A 21,147-nucleotide genomic window follows, 5' to 3' on the forward strand; every position below is an offset into this window, starting at 1 on the left:
ATAATCTTTCCTACTTAATAATATACTTGAGTGTGTGAATCCGACTTCCACATCCACTAAATCGCGTTACCCCGCGTAGTAGGGATTGGCTATAGATCGGGCTTTGTCGATCTAAAGATGTCAAAAAAAAAAGTAACGTCTTATAGTAATTACAGGTATGTCCTATAAATGTTAACAATGACACCATTTTTTTTTTTTGTCAACCGCTATTAATTAAGACTCAAAAGAGCCATTCCTGAGGAATGTTGTTTACATACGTGATGTGATGCGGTTCGGTACGAACATTTCGTGCCACCGCTTTTACATTTGCACTACGAGAAATTAAAGGGATTTCATTTAAAATTTATCCGCGTTAACAATGACACCATTTAAAATTATAATTACAGGGATTTCATATATGGTCACTTAACTTTTTTTTTTGGCATATTGTTAAATATAAATGAATGATTTAAAAGGATAATTTACGTTAATAACTTAATATAGCAATATGCCTTGTTCTAAAAATCCCTGCCTAGCCCCGATTACTCTCCGCTTAATCGCTAGGCCCACCCTATCCGCCTCGATTAATGATTAATCCCTTAAAAAATCAGTAACCCGATTATTCTCCGCCTAATCCGATTACTTCCCATCTAATCCGATTATTTTCCACCTAATCTTATATACCCCGATTATTTTTTAGATTACAAGTATAAAAAAACTTTTTATTTTTGTTATTCAATCATTCAATTTGAATGGGGAGTTTGTAATGTTTTACAATAACTTGTATTCAAATTTTAATAAAAATCATAAATTTGTAATAAAAATCATAAATTTTTACAATATTGGATTAATATATTTTAAAAATATTAAAATAACCCTAAAACTAATCTCCGATTAATCCTCGATTTTAATCCGATTTTCCGATTAATCGTTAGGTCCATGCCGAGCGCCTGACTAGCGCCTAGCGATTTTTCAAACAAGGGCAATATGATAGACAATGTTGATGAATACCATGATTTTTTGAAAACGCTCCCGACGCTCCCGACGGCGACGAGGATGGAACTCTAGGGTTTTAACACCCAACCATGAGAAGGTGGATCTCGGTTGTTTCTTGTTTCTGGAATGGATTATTAAGGTTGTTTCTTAGCTTGGTGAGCGGATTCAATTTGATTGTTCTCTTACGGTTAATCTCTGGTTCCAAATGGTTTTCTATTCGGTTGATCTCTGTTTTTCGAATTGATTTGGTGGATCTTGGGCTGTTTTCGAATTTGTTAGATGGTATTAATCTCAGAACTGTTTTGGAGTTTTTGGGTATAAGATACATAAGGTTCAGTTTTTGGGCTGTAGAGATCATAGAAATCTCTCGGTTTCGGTGGATCTCTATTAAATTGCTCCCGGTTAGTCGATTTGATTTGGTGGATTTTGGGCTGATTTTGGTTTTGTCAGATTTTAATATAATCGTTGTTGATGGGAAGATTCTGGGTAAAAGATTCAAGCGGCTCGGGTTATGGGAAGAAGAGATCAAAGTAAGATGTTGGTTGAGAAGGAAGGGACTTCGGTTTATTGACTTGTATTTTTCTTTGATCTGCTGGTTGATTTGGAGATGGGATCATGTGATGGTGTTATGTGGGTTAGTTCTCCGGTTGGGAAATCAAAAGATCCGGCCAATCTTGAAGGATGTTTCAGTGCTAGTACAACAAGGTAATCAAAGGTTGATGTCAGAATCAAGCGGTAATGATTTACTTCACGGAGTAAAGGACATGTTCCAAATGGAAGCAAAGGAATTTGTTATCTCGTTCCTCGAAAGGATCGGTTCTTTATCTTGTTTGTATAAAACTTATACTTGGGGGTCTGTGACTGGATGTTATCGGTTTCATTTAACTTTGGCATATTGGTATTGGACGTGGACAAAAAAATTTGTTAACAATATACGGTTTAAGTGGTGGAGTCATATTGTATTTTGGGTATGGAATTTTATAAACACGTCTTTTATTCCTAGAATAGTGTTTTTTAATCATGAAGTAATTATGGTTTGTTTGAGGAATAAAATGAATATGATTCATTTGTCGGTTTTAGATATGGTCACGAATAACCTGATGCGAGAGCAAGGGAATGAAGGCTATAACCCGATGCACCATGGCACGGTGAAGGGTTTAACGGGTGGACGCAACCCACCTAAACCAAAGTTTAATAAATGAAGGTTTTGAGTTGGAATTGTCAAGGACTTGGCAATAAGGCAAACTATTGGTTATCTTCGGGATATATGGAAACAACACCGGCCAGACTTTTTATTTCTTTCGGAAACAAAACAACCTTCTTGGTTTATGGAAAAATTTATCGGTCATTTTGGTTACAAAAATTTAAAAACGGTTGATCCTACCGGTTGTAGCGGCGGTTTAGCCCTTTATTACAATAATGATTTTAATGTTTCAATTATTTATGAAAGTAATCGTTTAATTGATGTTGAGGCGGTGGTAAAAGGAAAAACAATACATCTTACTTTTGTTTATGGTGATCCGGTTCCGAAAAATAGAGATCAAGTTTGGGAACGGTTAACACGGATCGGTTTGGTTAGAAACACACCCTGGTTCTTAATAGGAGATTTTAATGAATTAACCGGAAATCACGAGAAAAGAGGTGGTAATTTAAGACATGCATCTTCTTTTATCCCTTTTAATTTAATGATTCAAAATTGCGGTCTTTTGGAGTTTCCATACATCGGAGATTGGTTATCTTGGCGGGGTTGGCGAGACAAAAAACCAATACGGTGTCGTTTGGATAGAGCCTTAGCAAACGAAGATTGGCATGACTTATTTTGCAATTCTTACGTTGAATATTTACCAATGGTAGCTTCCGACCATACACCGGTGGTAGCTACACTCATGGATAAGGTCCCACGCGGGAAAATAAATTTTAGGTTTGACAAAAGATGGATTGGGAAGGAAGGATTACTCGAGGCAATTTCAAATGGTTGGAATTCGAACCCTGAGTTAGGAGAGGGAAAATTTGTAGAAAAATTGACTAATTGTAGGCGGGCTATTTCGTAGTGAAGGAAAAATTTAACTCCCTATGGGCGGCAAACAATTGAGGAACTAAAATCAGAATTACTCGTGGCACAAAGAGATGATAGGAGACCACGGGAGGAGATTACAGAGTTAACATTACGGCTGAAAGAGGCTTATCGAGATGAGGAGTTGTATTGGCATCAGAAAAGTAGGAGTTTTTGGATGCAACTAGGGGATAATAATTCAAAATATTTTCATGCACTAACAAAACAAAGACGGGCAAGGAATCAAATAACGAGGTTACATGATGAGAACGGGATTTGGTGTGCAGAGGATAAACATATTCAAACTATAGCGGTGTCTTATTTTGAGAAACTGTTTACTACAACTAAGCCTGAGGCTTTTGAGGAATCCTTGGCAGAAGTTCAAACTCTGATTACGGAACAGATTAATAATTCTCTAACGGCACCTGCAACTGAATGTGAGGTGAGAACGGCTTTGTTTATGATGCATCCGGAAAAAGCGCCTGGACCTGATGGTATGACAGCTTTATTTTTCCAAAAGGCTTGGGTCACCATTAAAACAGACCTTCTTTTTCTGGTCAATTCTTTTTTAGAGGACAAAATTTTTGATAAACGGTTAAATACAACTAATATTTGCTTGATTCCAAAAACGGAAAGACCGACACAGATGACAGAATTACGGCCCATCAGTCTTTGCAATGTTGGGTATAAAATTATATCGAAGATTCTTTGCCAAAGACTTAAGACGGTGCTACCAAAATTGATTTCGGAAACACAATCGGCTTTTGTAGAAGGACGATTGATTTCAGATAATATTCTTATCGCACAAGAGATGTTCCATGGGTTGAGAACTAACCCGTCATGTAAAGGAAAATTCATGGCAATTAAAACGGATATGAGTAAGGCTTATGATAGGGTGGAATGGATTATCATAGAGAAGGTTTTAAGAAAATTGGGATTCTGTGAAAAATGGATTAAATGGATAATGTGGTGTATCACAACGGTCCAATATAGAGTTCTCCTTAATGGACAACCTAGAGGACTAATAGTACCAGAGAGGGGTTTACGACAAGGAGACCCGCTCTCACCTTATTTATTCATCCTTTGCACAGAAGTGCTAATTGCGAATATTCGGAAAGCTGAACGGGAAAAATTAATTACGGGTATCAAAGTAGCAAATGCATGCCCTCCGGTTTTACATCTGTTATTTGCGGATGATAGCTTATTTTTTTGCAAGGCCAACAAGGATCAGTGTGAGGTAATTTTGGGAATTTTAAAGAAGTATGAAGCGGTATCGGGGCAGCAGATTAATTTTTTAAAATCCTCTATTCAGTTTGGACATAAGGTAGATGATGATATTAAGGAAGAAATCAAATCTACCTTAGGTATCACTAATATCGGTGGTATGGGTTCTTATCTTGGATTGCCGGAGAGTTTAGGAGGATCCAAGACAAAAATCTTCTCTTTTATCAGAGAGAGACTACAAACAAGGATTAATGGATGGTCGGCAAAATTTTTATCAAAAGGGGGAAAAGAAGTGATGATTAAATCGGTAGCTGCAGCGTTACCAACTTATGTTATGTCATGCTTCAGATTACCAAAAACAATCACTTCTAAACTTACTAGCGCGGTTGCAAATTTTTGGTGGAGCTCAAATGGTGATTCTAGAGGTATGCACTGGATGGCTTGGAATAAATTGTGCAACAGCAAATCGGAAGGGGGACTAGGATTTTGGAATGTTGACGATTTTAATTCAGCTTTACTAGCAAAACAATTATGGCGGTTGATCACGGTTCCAGATTCTCTTTTCGCAAAGGTGTTTAAAGGACGGTATTTTAGGAAATCCAATCCTTTGGAAAACATAAAATCATATTCTCCATCATATGGATGGCGGAGTATATGTTCAGCTAGATCGGATCTGGGACATCCATCTCGGTTTGGGAGGACCCCTGGATTTCAGCTCGATTCCCGAGACCAGCAAAAAGTAATGGCTCAGTTGCTGACCCATCTTTAAAAGTTAACGACCTTATAGATAGTCGGACGAACTTCTGGAATATTGATCTCTTAAAAGCGATCTTTGATCCAGAAGATGTTGCGCTAATAAGCGCCATACATGTGGGTGCGCCAACAAAAGAAGATTCTTTGGGTTGGCATTTTACAAAATCCGGACAATATACAGTCAAATCGGGATATCATACCACACGGTTAGAAAAGTTGGAGACAAATTTAAATTGTTTTGGACCTGATATCAATCCGTTAAAAGCACATTCTTGGAAAGTGCAATGTCCACCTAAGATACGCCATTTCTTATGGCAAATCTTAGCAGGTTGTGTACCGGTTACGGAAAATTTGCGGAAACGAGGAATTGATTGTGATACGGGATGTGCTAGATGTGGCGCACCAGAGGAAACGATCAATCATACAATCTTTCAGTGCCACCCGGCACGACAGATTTGGGCGCTTTCACAGATTCCTACGGCTATGGGGATTTTTCCAACGGAATCTAATTTTGCGAATTTGGATCACTTATTCTGGAGAATACCTTCGGAATTTGATTCATCAGCATTCCCATGGATTATTTGGTATATTTGGAAAGCAAGAAATGAAAAAATCTTTGAAAACATAGATACAGACCCCATAGAGGTATTACGATTAGCGGAAAAAGAGGCACAATTGTGGCAATCAGCTCAAGTTGACCTCCATAACGAAAATCATGGTTCTGTGGATCTGGTAAATCGAATTCGAGTGAGGGATGTTTCACTTGAGTCAAATTATTCCGGATACCGTTGTTTTGTGGATGGATCATGGAAAGGAAGTGATAAGTTCTCCGGTACAGGGTGGTTCTGTACATCGTCAAATGGAGAGCCGCCAACCATGGGAGCTGCGAACCTCCGTAGAAGTCTATCTCCACTACATGCCGAAGTCGAGGCCCTTCTCTGGGCGATGAAGTGTATGATTGGTGCAGATAATCAAGAGGTAGCGTTCTTTACAGACTGTTCAGACCTGGTGAAGATGGTGTCTTCTCCAACCGAATGGCCGGCGTTTTCAGTGTATTTGGAGGAATTTCAAAGCGACAAGGAGGAGTTTTCATCTTTCTCTTTATCTTTAATTTCTCGTAGAGCTAATACTAAAACGGATAATCTGGCACGAAAAGTTTGTACAGAACCGCTTCATATCACATATGTAAACAACATTCCTCAGGAATGGCTCTTTTGAGCTCTAATTAATTTTGGATGACAAAAAAAAAAAAGATAGACAATGTTGACATGCTTTCTTTAAGAGGTAGCTTTCTTTACAGACTGTTCAGACTTGGTGAAAATGGTGTCTTCTCCAACCGAATGGCTGGTATTTTCAGTGTATTTGGAAGAATTTCAGAACGACAAGGAAGAGTTCTCAAACTTCTCTTTATCTTTAATTTCTCGTAGTGCAAATGTAAAAACAGATACTCTGGCACGAAAAATTCGTACAGAACCGTTTCATATCACATATGTAAACAACATTCCTCGGAAATGGCTCTTTTGAGCTCTAATTAATTTCGGATGACAAAAAAAAAATGTTGACATGCTTTAAATTCTTAAAGTTAATTTTTGACATATATGATATATTGCAATATGATAACTTATTTCTACAACGTGTATCGGATTTTAGTTTAATAACATTGATATTTGGGCCTATACCCAATTGAATGATTGATATTAAGCGTATTCGATGTTCCGTCCAAGGGACCACACTTATTATTGATTTGAAGCGTATTCGATGTTCCGTCCAAGGGACCACACTTATTCAATAATACAGGCTTACACGATGAAACATAAACATAAACATAAACATAAACATAAACATAAACAAACCATAAACTCCAAAATAGTAAAATACGATTCAAATTCATTTTGACATTTTTGCGGCTAGCTCTCTAACAAACTTAGCCGCGACCATTGCCGTCATGTCATCAGCGGTATCACGCTGTGGGTTGTACTCAACAACATCAGCCCCCACCAAATCTCCTTGAAGGTTATGTAAGATGTTAAGGACATCTCGGAAAGAAAGACCTCCTGGTTCGAAGTGGGACACTCCGTGTGCAAATCCTGGATCGAGACAGTCAACATCGATCGAGATATACACGCCCTTCACTCCTTCCCCTAGTTTCTGTACAAACCACACTCAATATATCACTTAAAATGTACCAAATTCACAAAACATCTATAAGGAGTACTTTAAATAAAGCGTGAACCAAATTCCTCAAACTAAGGCTGAACCGAACTTTATTTCAAAACCGAACCGAACTGAACCGAACTCTAATTTTACAACCAAAACAACTTTATGTCTTATCTAAACTTAGAAGTTAGAAATATAGGTATATACCAAGTTTTCCAACATTTGACGATCTTTTGAGAAGGTTCGCATCTCATACTGTTCTACTCCAAACCTCTTGCCTTGTTCCCGTCCTTCCTTGTTTATCGATCTGATCCCAACCTACAATAAACTTTTTGTTTTCCTTTGGAGATTATTTTTAATAGAGAATAGGGCGGACTCATAGCTAAAGCCCATGAAGCAAAGACTTTAGGCAGCAATAGTTATAACTAGTTTTAAGGACATTATCTTTAAAAAAACGTTACCGAAGTCTAGTAGTCTGTCCGAACTTTTTTAATGTCTAGGCAGGTCACAGTTTCTATTCCCATTATTGTTAAAACTTATATTTTTTTTTATTTTTTTGACAGTTTTTGTTAATGGGCCAAACTTTTTTTGCTTTAGGCATCCAAAGAGTTTGGGCCGGCCCTGCTTGAGATTGTGATGTATATCAGTATATACAACAGCCAAATCGGACCAACCTGTAAAAGCCGCCGCGCATAGCTACCTTCCATGATACGGGCAAAAGAAGATGCATGAGAGTAATAATTGCCTTCGAAACGGTCATATATATCTGGATGTGCATCAAGATGAAGAATATCCACGGGTCCTCCCAGTTTCTCCGAAACCGCTCTCACAACAGGATAAGATATGGAATGGTCTCCTCCTATGACTAGCGGGCGCAATGGTTCCTGACACAACAAACAAAACTTAGTTACTTCATTGGCCTTAAATAAGAAATTTCTTGACCTCAAACACTAAGGTGTGGATGTCGGATTCACACACTCAAGTATTTTGTTTAAGTGGGAAAGATTATTCTTGAGGGACAAAAATGAATATGTAAAAACTTATAAATTGATACGAAAACTGCTATAGTATTTCTCTCTTGAGAGGAAGATCCCCTTTACATGGCCATTGGCCTCTATATTTATACACCGATAAACGACATTAAAATGAGTAATTAAGCACAATTATTTCTTCTTAAATGTGTCCGTTTTGATTCTTCGGCTTTAATGCTCAACGTTTGAATTTGAGTTGACTCTGATCTTCATGGGCCTCGCCTCTTTCGGCCCAAGTGTCCTTGAACCGACTTACCCGTGTCTTCTACACCGAACTCGTGTCACAGTGCAGTCACTTCGGATTCTCGAAATGGTGACAACCACTTCGACCGTTCCTTCGGCTCACGGGTCCAATGGGCTTCATCCTTTATGGGCCATTATCTTGATCACGTGGCAATCTTTGGTTGGTCTCGTACTTCTGGTGCGGGATCCGACACCAACAATTAGCCCCCCAAGTTCTTCGAAGTGCTATTCCAGTTCGGAGGACTTTAAATGCTCAAGTGGCCAAAGATTGCGCTCGAGAATCTTTCTGATTTCCCGCCAAAAATCTCATCACTCCTTTAATTTTGGCACTATCCATTTTTAACCGAGTGACATCTGTCATCATTATGACCGTATATTGGTTAATTACTATTAAAACGGGAAAAACCTTCCCACTTCCCACACGACTTCCGAGGCGGTTTCATCATTAGCTTGAGGTAACTTCTTTTCACCATTACTCTCTTCTTTTTACTTTTGTACTTTAATCAAAAAACCTCTCTCTTCGTTCTTTCACCAAAACCCTTCTTCGCCGGATCTTGAATTTTTCTATCTTCCCAATGGCTTCCGATTTCGATAGACCCGAGTCTCCGTCTTTCGATGAGAGGCGTTCTAGCAATGACGAGTGCACCCGCTCTGATGATATTGCCGGTCCGCACTATAGGTCCACTTGTACTCTTCAATCCCTCGAGCGGTTGAAAGAGCTTTGCCGGATTCCGCCGGAAATTATGGCGGAAGCTCAAATAGCTTCCCCCACAGAATCCCCAGAGAACCATCGCGATGGTTACTTCTGTGTGTACGAGATTTATTTCAAGGGTTGCGGGCTGTCCTTTCCTCTTCCCGAAGCCCTAGTTCTATACCTAGCGGCTCTTGAAATCGCTCTTCCTCAATTAACCCCCAATCTTCTCCGTACTATTCTTGGAATTATAACAATCGCGGCGGAGGCCGGTTATGTTATCGGAGTTGCTGAACTAAATGAGCTTCTGAGCGTGAGAAGTTCATCGAAGAAAACGGGATATTTCTCAGCATATCCTAATCCCAACAGGAACATCATTTCACATCTTCCGAACAAGGATGAAAATTGGCATCATCCTTGGTTTCTAATTAAGAAAACCCCCGCTTCGATTGGAAATCTCGCTGATTTTCTCCCTTCGAAGTGGTCTGCGAAACCCGGTAGTGATTAGGTTGCCCGTATCTTTCCCGGTTGTTTCTTTATCTTTATTGACTAACACCGTTGTTTCATTTCGCAGCTTTCATCGCTTCCAACCTCCCATCTGAAGAGTTCATCGAATTCTTCAAAATAATTCTTGAAGGGGAAACCCTTTGGAATTCCTTCACTCTTGAACGATTCCTGGAAGCTAACCACAGACTCAGGATGAGTCCGCCTGGTCATCTTCACCAAATTCCTCCCCCTCCTTCAACTCAAGGAATGTCATCTCGGGCCCTTGCGGCCAAGCGTAAGTTGCTTTCCAAGCCGATGGCTGAGGCTTGCGAGGAGAAGAAAAAGTTCCTCGCGACTTCTATAGACAAGAAGGACTACAGTAGAACCTTGCTGGTTGATGATGGCAGCACCGAGGGAGCTCGATCTGTCGCTTTCTTCAGATTAACTCCTCGTCGCGATCATCGCGACTCACGTTCTCCTCGGAGGGTTCAATCTCCTCGCCGTGATTCACCTCGTCCTCCCCGAGATGATTTTAGTAACGAGCCAATTAAGAACTTGGTTCGCCGGAAGAGAGACAAGTCCTCTCGCAGCGATTCTTCTCCGCAGAGGGAAAAGTCGAGGGCCCGGACTGACCGCTCACCTCGATCATCTCCTCCTCTTGAACCAATGGGTCCTCCACGTCCGGTTGATATGTCTTCCTCCTCCCAGCCTGATAGTGGAAAGACTGCCCGGAGTGCGTCTCCGAAAAAGGGAGATTCTGAATCTCGAGATGCTTCCTCGAGGTTAAAACCTGCTCTTGTCCCTCAAGTCAAATCGCTTTCAGGTTTGGTGATTTACATACTTCAACTTTTTGTCTTTATTAAAATTCCAATTTTTACAACTCTTCCTTCTTCGCAGCTATGGAGAAAGAGGGCAGCGTCTTCCGATGCTTCAAGACCCGATCGGGCTCGATCCTGCCAGACTTCGACAAATGGCGCCCTGCGATTCGTGAACGCTATTTGCTTCACGCGCATCACTCATCTCGGGTTAGTTCCATTTTTTTTTTTTTTTTTTTTTTTTTTTTTTTTTGCATTGCCATTCTGCGAACTGACTCACCATCCCTGGTTCATGTATAATGCCAGGCTCAGAGCGAATTTAACGACATGATCGAACATTACGAAGGGTTGGTCATTGGACGGGAGAAGGAGATTGACATGTGGAAGAAGAAATTCTCAGCTCTTGAGGCTGACCTCAACTCTTCTGCTGGCTCTAAGCACGATCTGGAGGATAAGGTCGATAGGTTGACGTCAGAGTTGGCGCAGGTAAAGGGGGAACTGCAAGACTACTATGACCAGAATTACAAACTCCAGGACGAACTGTCTGGTGTTCAGGGTAGACTTCACGAATCCGAATCAACCGCCGACACCCTGAACAACCAACTTATCGAGCTTGACGCGAAGTACAAGGCGCTAGCCAAGTTGCGTGATTCTGAGTTGGCAAGGTCGGCATCGAAGGCCAGAAAGGAGGTTAAGGGACGCGGGATGGAATTGATCCAAGGGGCCATTCGCTTCATGCAAACCGAGAAAGCTAGGTCGGACTTGGAGTCAGACATCAAGGAGCACGAAAGCAACTTGATTCTGCTGGACCAAATCCATGAAGCAGATTTCTCCGAGGAGCAAGAAAGGACCGAGCTGTCGACTAACCTTTCTGAGAAACGGAGTCGCTTAGCAGCTCTTCCCACTTCGATCTTCAACCCGCTTGACTTCGAGGCATTCTTTACTGAATCACCTCCTATCAGTGAATCGGGTTTAGACTGGGCAGGTAACGCTTGGCTCCTGTGGCTTACCTTTTTCTTACCTTGTACCTTTGATTGACTGGAATCATTATTTCTAGGTTCAAGTGAGACGGAAGACGTTGTCCCGCCCGCAGCTCCAATGGTACCAGAGGTCACTCCGGAGGTTGGTTGTACCGCGGAGGGTGGTCAAGGAGCTTCATCTGATCAAGCAGCTGCCAAGGACGCGAATGAAGCTTCGATTGTTGAGCCGGATTCCGAGGTGGCTGCTGCTCCGTAGTGGCTGTGTCCACTTTAAATTGGGGATTGTCCCTTTATCTTTAAGACTTAATTTATTTTTGGCCTAAGGAGGTTTTATTGTTTCTTTTGAACAAGATATTTGCCTGAGGAGGCTTTTAAACCTTTCTAGGTTGTGACCCAAGGGGGTTTAGTTAAAATTATATGCGGGTTTGCAAAGTCCGCTTTTAACCTTTTGTGGCCTTGTGGCAATGCTTTCGAGATTTTTAGGCTGATCAGACCTTTCTCTTTAAAATGCGAGAGCTGAGCTCGGCTTAAAGCGAGTTCCCCACTTCGAGTTTAGTCAACTCGGTAAACTTGTTGGGCTTGGGCCTTAGAAACTTTTACAGTTAATGCGACGGTTGCTCTTTCCCTTCTTAAAGAAAACGGCTCGTCTTTTAATGCAATAATTGCCTTTTCTCGATTTTCCAAAAATGGTTTAACCCACTCGGAAACGCTACCATTAATGGATTTATGGTTTCAAGACAAACCCTAAATCATTATAAATAAAGGCTTACCTACCTCTTAGGCTTTATTAAACATGACTATAGAATCTCACTTGAGAAATATTTTAAGAATGGAAAACGAAGAAGTAGCCCCCATCAATCCCGGCAGCCCACTTTTCTTGTCCGGCGACGGCTTTGAACCGGCCGGCGTTCTCTTCCCTCACGCCGTCTTTCACTTTCCTCCGAAGGAGAAGAAAGAGGCTTGCGATTTTATCGACAAGGTAAATATTAAAGTTTTTGATTTAAAACTTCTTGTTTTGCCTTATTCACTCATTTTTATGCTAGGTCGCCGACAAGCACCGTCGCCTGTGTGAAGAGAGGCAGCGGCTGGGACTCAAAAGGCAGACGCTCGAGGCTCGTATCGCTCGGGTGGAAAGGAAGATACGGGCTTTGGAGAGTGATCCCTTTCAGTGGGAGTGGCGGAACTTCGATTCCGTTGCTGAGATCCCGAAGATGCTTCGGATGTATCTCCGTGCTAGAGGAGTCCCGGGTCCCGTGAATGCCCCTGTCTTCGCCGTTCCATCCGACAATGAAGAGGAAGAGGACTTGGAGGAGGAGGCCAGCAACTGCCGGGAACGCGTTCACGATCGTTCCGAAGTGGATGCCAAAAACAAGGCGTCCACTTCGAAAACTAAACCGGCGATGAAGGAGCCTGTTCCTGAGCCTCTCCCATAAATGTTCCTTAATTTCTTCACTTCTTCTCTCTTTTTTTTTTTTTAAAACTCGTAATGGGCTTCGGCCCTTTTTAATTTTATGGAAATATTTGCTACTTTCCTTTTTTTCCAAATATTCTTGGAGATGCATCTTTTAATGCAGGATCTGTTCGAGGGCATGAATCTCTCCGCGAATTACTCCATTCCTTGGATGGAATCCGCAGCTTGCTAAGGATATGGGGTTCCTATAAATTATAGGTTCAATTTCCCTTTACTTCTCACCCTTCTTTTTTTTATTTTAGCAGGTATGGAGTTCAATCTACGCTGTTCAGAATCTATGCCTGACTTCTCCACAATCGGAATGATGAACGAAGATGTTCCAAATGAGCCCAACAGGCAGACTCCTCCACTTCGCGGCTTCTTGAGATCTCAAATCCGAGCCCCATGTGCTTTGATCAGGGATCTCCCAATCAGAGACCAAGGAACGGCGACGGCGTTCATAGAGGCGCTCGAACTTCAACACCGGAAGCTTATGTCGGAAAAGAGGAGACTTCGGAAGAGGATTAACCGGATGCAACGCAGGCTTACTACGGTGTCAAGAGATCTTCACATCCTTGAATCTCACCCCGGAGAGTGGATTGAACTTGGAATTTCAGACTTTGCTCGAATTCCGGAATGCATGATGCCAATCCTCGATCTTGCTGGTCAAGGAGTTGAAGTGTTCTGCTCGTCAACAAGGTTTTTGTAGTTCGAAGTGTACGATGTGGGACACTTCGTCTTTTTTTTTTTTTTTTGAACAAACGCTTTATTTTCAATCTCTTGTATGTTCGCATAGCCGAACCTTCTTCCTTTAATAAAGAAATAAAACAAAAATTTTATTAATAGCTGAACTCGTTTTCGAGCTGCCTACGTACCCATTTCGGGATCAAGCCAAATCGTAGTTCATGTACATAAACAATGCATGTAGGTTTTAAACATAAAACTTCTTTAGGTTGATCACATTCCAAGGTCGCTTGACCGGATTGTCTTCTAAGTCTTTCAACCTATAAACACCGTTCCGAACCACTGCGGTAATGATGTAAGGTCCTTCCCAATTAATACCGAGTTTGCCGGCACCTTCTTCTTTTTTGTTGTCAAAGACGCGCCTTAATACATAATCTCCCACGAAGAAAGGCCTGCTTTTAACCTTAGAATTGTAATACCGGGCTGCTGCCTGCTGGTAATTCTGGATCCGAATTAGAGCTTGATCACGCCTTTCATTTATGGTATCTAGTGAATCATTAAGCATTGCTGAATTTTCTTCCTCATTTAACGGTGCTTCTGTTCGACGAAGTCCGGGCACATTGAGTTCAGCTGGTACTACCGCCTCCATGCCATAAACCAAAGAGAATGGAGTTTCTCCTGTAGGTCGCCTAGGGGTTGTACGATAGGCCCACAGGACGGGTTGGAGTTCTTCATACCATCCTCCCTTTAGATGACTTAAGCGCTTCTTGAGATTGCTTAATATTGTCTTGTTCGCGGCTTCGGCTTGACCGTTTCCTTGCGGGTATCGTGGAGTAGAATAACTAACTTTAATTCCCCAGTCCATACAAAAGGCATCAAACTCGTGTGAAATGAATTGCGGTCCATTATCAGTGACTATTTCGTACGGAACTCCATGTCGACATATAATGTTTTTCCAAATAAAGGTCTTCACCGCCGAATCCTTTATACCAACATACGCTTCAGCTTCAATCCATTTCGAAAAGTAGTCCGTAAGGACTAAAAGGTACTGTACACCTCGAGTTGATTTGTGCAATGGTCCAATGATGTCCATTGACCACCTCATAAACGGGTATGGGGCGGAAATGGAGGAGAATAACTCCGACGGTTGATGGATTAATGGTGCATGGAGTTGGCAGCGCTTGCATCTTTGGGCAAACTTAACACAATCTGTGATCATAGTGGGCCAAAAGTACCCCATTCTTTTAACTTTAAAAGCCATAGCTCTTCCTGATGAATGACTTCCACATAATCCTTCATGCACTTCGCTCATGACGATTTCGACTTCGGACCCGAAAATGCATAATAGGTAAGGGTCACTAACACCTCGTCTATATAACGCATTTTTTGATAGACAAAATTTCGCGCTAACGACTTTCATTTTCCTGGCCTGCCATTTATTCTTTGGGAGCTCGCCTGTCGTGATGTAGTGCTTTATTGGCTCCCTCCAGTCAGCCCCCCAGTCTTTAGCCGGAATTTGGTCAACTTTGTGAAATATCCGTGGCTCTGGTTCGGGATGTTCGTTTGGTTCAAGAATATTCTCCTCGAGTAATGGCTCGGTCTCTAACATCGTTTCTGGAATCATTTCTTCAGCTAAGACAACGGGTTCCTTGTTAGATGTATTTGATCCCTTTGACTTCCTTCGTTTGTTGGGTGGCGGTTCGATCTCTGGTTCGCCACGGTCGCGTGCCGCTGCTCGAGACCTTGTAACGACGAGGGTTTCCTTGCTGTCTTGAATGCTTCGCTCCGAGATGCATTCTACTGGAATAACTCTTTTTAACTCAGGATCTGATGTTGACGCCAATGCGGCAAGTGCATCTGCAGTTGTATTCTCTCCCCGAGGTATACGGATTAATTCAAATTTCGAGAAATTTTTAGATAGATCCTTCACCACTTCGAGGTATGCTTCCATTCTTGAATCTTTGGCCTCATAGTCTCCATTAAATTGGTTAACTACTAATTGCGAATCGCAATAAGCCAATATTTCCTTAGCTCCAACTCCTTGTGCTAGTCGAAGTCCGGCAATAAGGGCTTCGTATTCTGCCTCGTTGTTGGAGGCATTGAATAACAATCGGAATGATTGTTCTAGAATTTCTGATGTTGGAGATTCCAACTTGATTCCCACCCCGGATCCTTGTTTTGTTGAAGACCCGTCTACGTGTAATTTCCAAGTTTGGTTCTCCGGTTGCTCTATCGTTCCAGGTATTGGTAGTTCGGTCAGGAAGTCTGCTAAGACCTGAGCCTTCATACTGATCCGGCTTTTGAACTCTATGTCGTACTCGCTTAATTCCACCGCCCATTTCGCCAAACGTCCGGACTGACTTAGACTATGAAGTATTGTTCGGAGTGGTTGGTTAGTTAATACTTCAACCGGATGGGATTGAAAATATGGACGCAGCTTCCGAGCCGAAGTTACCACCGCGAGTGCGAGTTTTTCCATCATTGTGTACCTGGTTTCCGGATCCGTCATTGACTTGCTCACGTAGTAAATTGGATTCTGCTCTCCACGGTCTTCCCGAACCAAGACTCCACTAACCGCGTGGTTTGAAACTGATACGTACAAGTAAAGTTTTTTATCCACTTCTGGTTTGGACAGTATTGGTGGAGTGGTTAAGTATGCCTTAAGCTGCCCAAAAGCTTCTTCACACTTCTCATCCCAAAGGAATCCTTTGTTCCCTTTTAGAATTTGGTAGAAAGGCAACGACTTATCTGTTGATCTCGAGATAAAACGGTTCAAAGCCGCAATCCGCCCAGTCAACCGTTGTACTTCTTTGAAGTTTCTTGGAGATGGCATGTTTAGAAAGGCGTTAATTTGATTTGGATTGGCTTCAATCCCTCTTTCTGTCACGATATAGCCAAGAAATTCTCCGGATGGGACTCCAAATGTGCACTTTGCCGGGTTCAGCTTCATTTGATATTTATTGAGAATATCAAAACATTCCTCCAAATGTTTAACATGATCTTCTTTCTTCAAGGATTTAACCAACATATCATCTATGTAGACTTCCATAGTCTTCCCGAGGTGATTGTGAAACATTTTGTTCACCAACCGTTGGTAAGTTGCTCCTGCATTTTTTAAACCAAAAGGCATTACCTTGTAACAGTAGATACCTCTATCTGTGATAAATGACGTCTTTTCTTGATCTTTGGGGTTCATCATTATCTGATTATAACCCGAGAAGGCGTCCATGAACGTTAACAGCTCATTTCCAGCGGTGGACTCTACAAGTCGATCTATATGCGGGAGCGGGAAACTATCTTTAGGACATGCTTTATTCAGGTCTGTAAAATCGATGCAAACCCTATCTTTCCCGTTCTTTTTCTTGACAACGACAGTGTTTGCTACCCACTCCGGATATTGCACTTCTCTTATGGACCCTATCTTCAAAAGTTTATCCACTTCGTCGTTTACTATTTTTGCCCGCTCCATTCCTAGCTTTCTTCTTTTTTGTTTTACCGGTTTGAAGCTTGGATCCACGTTTAGTTCATGACAAATTATACTCGGATTTATACCAGGCATGTCCGCTGCTGACCATGCAAATGATGCTTTGTTTTTCCTTAAGAGTTCGATCAAAGCTTCTTTTATTTGGCCAGTCAAAGTTGCTCCAATTCGAATTTTCTGGTCCGGCTTGTCTTCTTCCAATACCACTTCGATTACTACATCATCTTTCTTCTGCCCGCTAGGAAATTTTGTTCTTAGTCCTTCTTTTACGGGCTTCGTTAGTTGCTATTGAATCTTCATACGGTGGCTAGCTAGGTAGCACGTCCGTGAAGCTTCTTGATCTCCCCGAATTGTTTCCACCCCATTTGATGTTGGAAATTTGATACATTGATGGTATGTAGAGGGGACTGCTTTCATCCGATAAATCCAGGGAGTCCCGAGGATGATGTTATAAGCTGCGGGCTTATCGAAGACGACGAAGTCCACGATCTTCGATACCTTCTTGGCAAGGACCGGTAGCTTGATTGTTCCGAGAGACATGGCTGACTCGCTTGTGAACGCAACTAATGGAGACGGAGGTCCTACTATGTCTCCTCGGCTGATTCCCATTTTTTCTAGAGTACTTAAAAAGATCAAGTCGACCGAACTGCCTGTATCTATAAGGATCCTTGATACTTCGAAGTTTGCGACATCAAGAGTAATGACTAGAGCATCGTCATGCCGTCTTTCGAGATGCCGCGTTTCTTCTTCGTTAAATGATATTGAAGCACCTTGAAAATCAATTTCTTCGCTCAAACTTGCTTTGAGTAAGACATTTCGCCTATGCTTTTTGATGGAACTTATTGAATCTCCGCAAAATCTGGAACCTCCTAGAATCACATTGATCTTACCCTTCGAACTCCTTGGTTCTTCCTCGTTGGATAACCTTGGTCTTTTGGAATCTTGATCTTTGGAGTTTTCTTTTGCTTCGTGGTATTCCTTCACAAAATCTTTTATATCGAATTTAGAAAGATCGCCACTAGCCCAAAGCTCTGCGAGGTGCTTTTTAAGAACGCTGCAATCCTTGGTTAAATGTCCGGTTACTTTATGAATGTCGCAATACAGACTTTCATCACGGACCCAAGTGTTTGATCTTCCTTTCCCTTGGAATTGCTTCCCGACGGAATTGTTGAAGGGTTGCGACCCAAACTTCTTTGGTCCTTTGCTCTCTCTAGGCTCGAACTTCTTGGTAGGGACGGTGATTGCCGGCTTTTCTTGTTTATTCCGTTTGGCAAAACTTTCTTTTTCGTCTTCTACCTCCATCCAATTGTTTGCGCGGAAGAGTGCATCCTGAATTGTGTCTGGTTTATGAAGTATTAAGTCTTCTTTAAACCTTGAATCGTGTCGCAATCCTTTTCGTAGGGCAGATAAAGCTGATTGCTGTGAGATTCTTGGGAGTTTTGACAGCACTCCTTTGAATTTGGTGATGAAAACTCGAAGTGACTCATTAGATCCTTGCGTTAAGTTCCAAAGATCGGCATCCGAAACGCTTTTATCCATAAGGATAGAGTATTGCTTTAAGAACACGGCTGATAGTTCGTCGAAATTGCTGATCGAACCCGGCTCTAATTGGGTGAACCACATTAGAGCTTGGCCACATAGATTCTCCGAAAATAGCTTGCAATAGCCTGCGTCCTCATCAGCTTCATCCAATTCGACTCTTCCTGCGGCGATCAGAAAGGCTGCGAGATAGCTTTTTGGATCTTCCAATCCGCTGTAAGGGTCCAATTTGAGTTTCCGGGAATCTTTGATCCTTAAACTCGCGATTCGCGGGATGAAAGGTGTTCGCCTAGCTTCTTCAATGACTCGATTGATGTCTGGCTCCGAACTTGTAGCCTGGTGAAATTTTGATTTCATTTCTTTTAATTCCTGGCTAACCTTCCTCATGGTCTCGAACTGGTCGAGGTTCTCCTGCTCGTACTGAGCTGCAAGTTGTTCTTCATCCCCGAGTTGCGTCTCTTCTTCCGACGTCTGAGCTACATTATTAGTAGCACCGGGAGTTGTTTGTCCGCTGGTTTCATTTCGTGCAGCGGAACTTGGCGAGTTGAATATCCCTCTTCGGATTCCCACCGGGTTTCCTGCACTTAAAGAGCGAACACGAGTTTGTATAGTATTGACGTTTTGACTAAGAGATACCTGGGATGTTTGAAATGTATCGACGGCCTTTTCCACGTCCGAGAACTTTTGTGATATGTCCGCCATGGTTTGCTGCATAGCTTTGAGGGTTTCGGCCAATGATGTCTCAGCGGCATCTCTTCCGGACATTGTTGCTTATCTCGGAAGTGTGATAAAGAAAAAATCTGACCACTCAAGAACCTAATATCCCCACAGACGGCGCCAAAATGTGGATGTCGGATTCACACACTCAAGTATTTTGTTTAAGTGGGAAAGATTATTCTTGAGGGACAAAAATGAATATGTAAAAACTTATAAATTGATACGAAAACTGCTATAGTATTTCTCTCTTGAGAGGAAGATCCCCTTTACATGGCCATTGGCCTCTATATTTATACACCGATAAACGACATTAAAATGAGTAATTAAGCACAATTATTTCTTCTTAAATGTGTCCGTTTTGATTCTTCGGCTTTAATGCTCAACGTTTGAATTTGAGTTGACTCTGATCTTCATGGGCCTCGCCTCTTTCGGCCCAAGTGTCCTTGAACCGACTTACCCGTGTCTTCTACACCGAACTCGTGTCATAGTGCAGTCACTTCGGATTCTCGAAATGGTGACAACCACTTCGACCGTTCCTTCGGCTCACGGGTCCAATGGGCTCCATCCTTTATGGGTCATTATCTTGATCACGTGGCAATCTTTGGTTGGTCTCGTACTTCTGGTGCGGGATCCGACACCAACATAAGGTATTCAAAAAGAACTTCTCCAAAGATTTGAATACCGGAAACTTATTAGATAAGGTGGCATAAGACTAGATCTAATGGTCAAAGAGCTTACCTCTTCCATCACCAGCTTCACAGAATCACTTACTACATTCATCAGTCTATCATCATCAACCCCCATTTCTCTAATCTCTTGTACCGGGATATCACCAACATCACTTAGAACTCGTGGATCTTTTAGCTCCTTCCCTGAAATTTATCCCACAAATTAAAATAAAAAAGTGTACCACACATATATAAACTGGTAATAATGGAAGATCCATGGCTCTATAAACAGAATCTTGAGTAATATAAATAAATGTTACGATCAAGATTATCGCTATGCAAAAAATGAAACTGTCCAACAGTCCAAATATAAGTTTTTATACCTTCTTCAGTGGTGGAATTTGTGCTACCACACCAAATAGCTTCCCTTACATGAGGAGGAGCCAAGGCTGGGCCTTCAAGAAAGGAAGAGTTGTGACCAAGTGGTACTCCAAGAAGAGCTGTTGTAGCTTTTGCTCCTCCTATGAGTCGCACTAACTCTCCCTACGCAATATATACAATAATCTATTTATTTGATATAACAGAAAGAAAAGAAAACATTGATTAAATGATTAGCCTTAAGCGTATAATTTGACATATTTAAAAAAATAACAAAACAAAACAGTGTATACTTTGAGTTTGGCCCTTTCACGGATGAGAGTTAACGAAGCATCAATGACACGGTTCTGCCCTGTCTCGACCAAAGAAGTTGGCAAGGACCGCAAGGTCGTGAACGGCGCAGAAATGAGTCTCTTGAAATAGGGAACTCCTCTCTGCCCAATCTTCCACATATCTAAAATTGTAACTCAGTGAGGTATAAGTATTCATTCTGGTTGTATGTTCTTATATACTAAAAGAAAATGATTGATATCGTAGATTAGATGCTGGTATAAGTTAAATTTTTGACACTTGTTTAACACATGTTGAAAATCTTTACCTTATATATTTGTTATACACGCTATACTAATGAATTTTATTATATATATATTTTGTGATATTCTAACCTTATATAATCATAATAATTTTTTTAATAGATAATAAAGTAATTAAGATTGCTGGTTAGATATATATTTTCAATTTACTAATGGTGAATATATAACTAAAGTGGCCGGATTGAACCTTGAGTGAAATATGTAAATTAGGACTTACCAGTATGTACAT

At 41.5% G+C, this 21,147-nt stretch overlaps 1 protein-coding gene and 1 long non-coding RNA gene across 3 annotated transcripts; one reads left to right on the forward strand and one right to left on the reverse strand.

The window, feature by feature from the left end:
- The first annotated feature begins 1,007 nt into the window (after positions 1-1,007).
- Positions 1,008-1,977, forward strand: LOC110227693. Its single transcript, XR_002331377.1, has 2 exons — positions 1,008-1,130; positions 1,426-1,977. It is a non-coding gene; the product is annotated as an uncharacterized LOC110227693 (long non-coding RNA).
- Positions 1,978-6,587: 4,610 nt separating this feature from the next.
- Positions 6,588-20,805, reverse strand: LOC9308488 (arginase 2, mitochondrial). Of its 2 annotated transcripts, XM_021022828.1 has the most exons (7): positions 20,619-20,805; positions 20,331-20,490; positions 20,018-20,151; positions 7,837-8,046; positions 7,370-7,480; positions 7,040-7,153; positions 6,588-6,701 (listed from the first exon to the last, which is right to left on the reverse strand). In XM_021022828.1, exons 1-7 carry the CDS (start codon positions 20,775-20,777, stop codon positions 6,657-6,659), a joined length of 933 nt encoding a protein of 310 aa, XP_020878487.1. In that variant the 5' UTR covers positions 20,778-20,805; the 3' UTR covers positions 6,588-6,656. The 2 variants fall into 2 exon arrangements, with proteins under 2 accessions (XP_020878487.1, XP_020878486.1); XM_021022827.1 differs by lacking the exon at positions 6,588-6,701 and having other exon boundaries at positions 6,717-7,153.
- Between the last annotated feature and the right edge of the window lie 342 nt (positions 20,806-21,147).

The sequence above is a fragment of the Arabidopsis lyrata genome (genome assembly GCF_000004255.2).
Source record: "Arabidopsis lyrata subsp. lyrata unplaced genomic scaffold ARALYscaffold_6, whole genome shotgun sequence".
Classification (NCBI taxonomy): Eukaryota; Viridiplantae; Streptophyta; class Magnoliopsida; order Brassicales; family Brassicaceae; genus Arabidopsis; species Arabidopsis lyrata.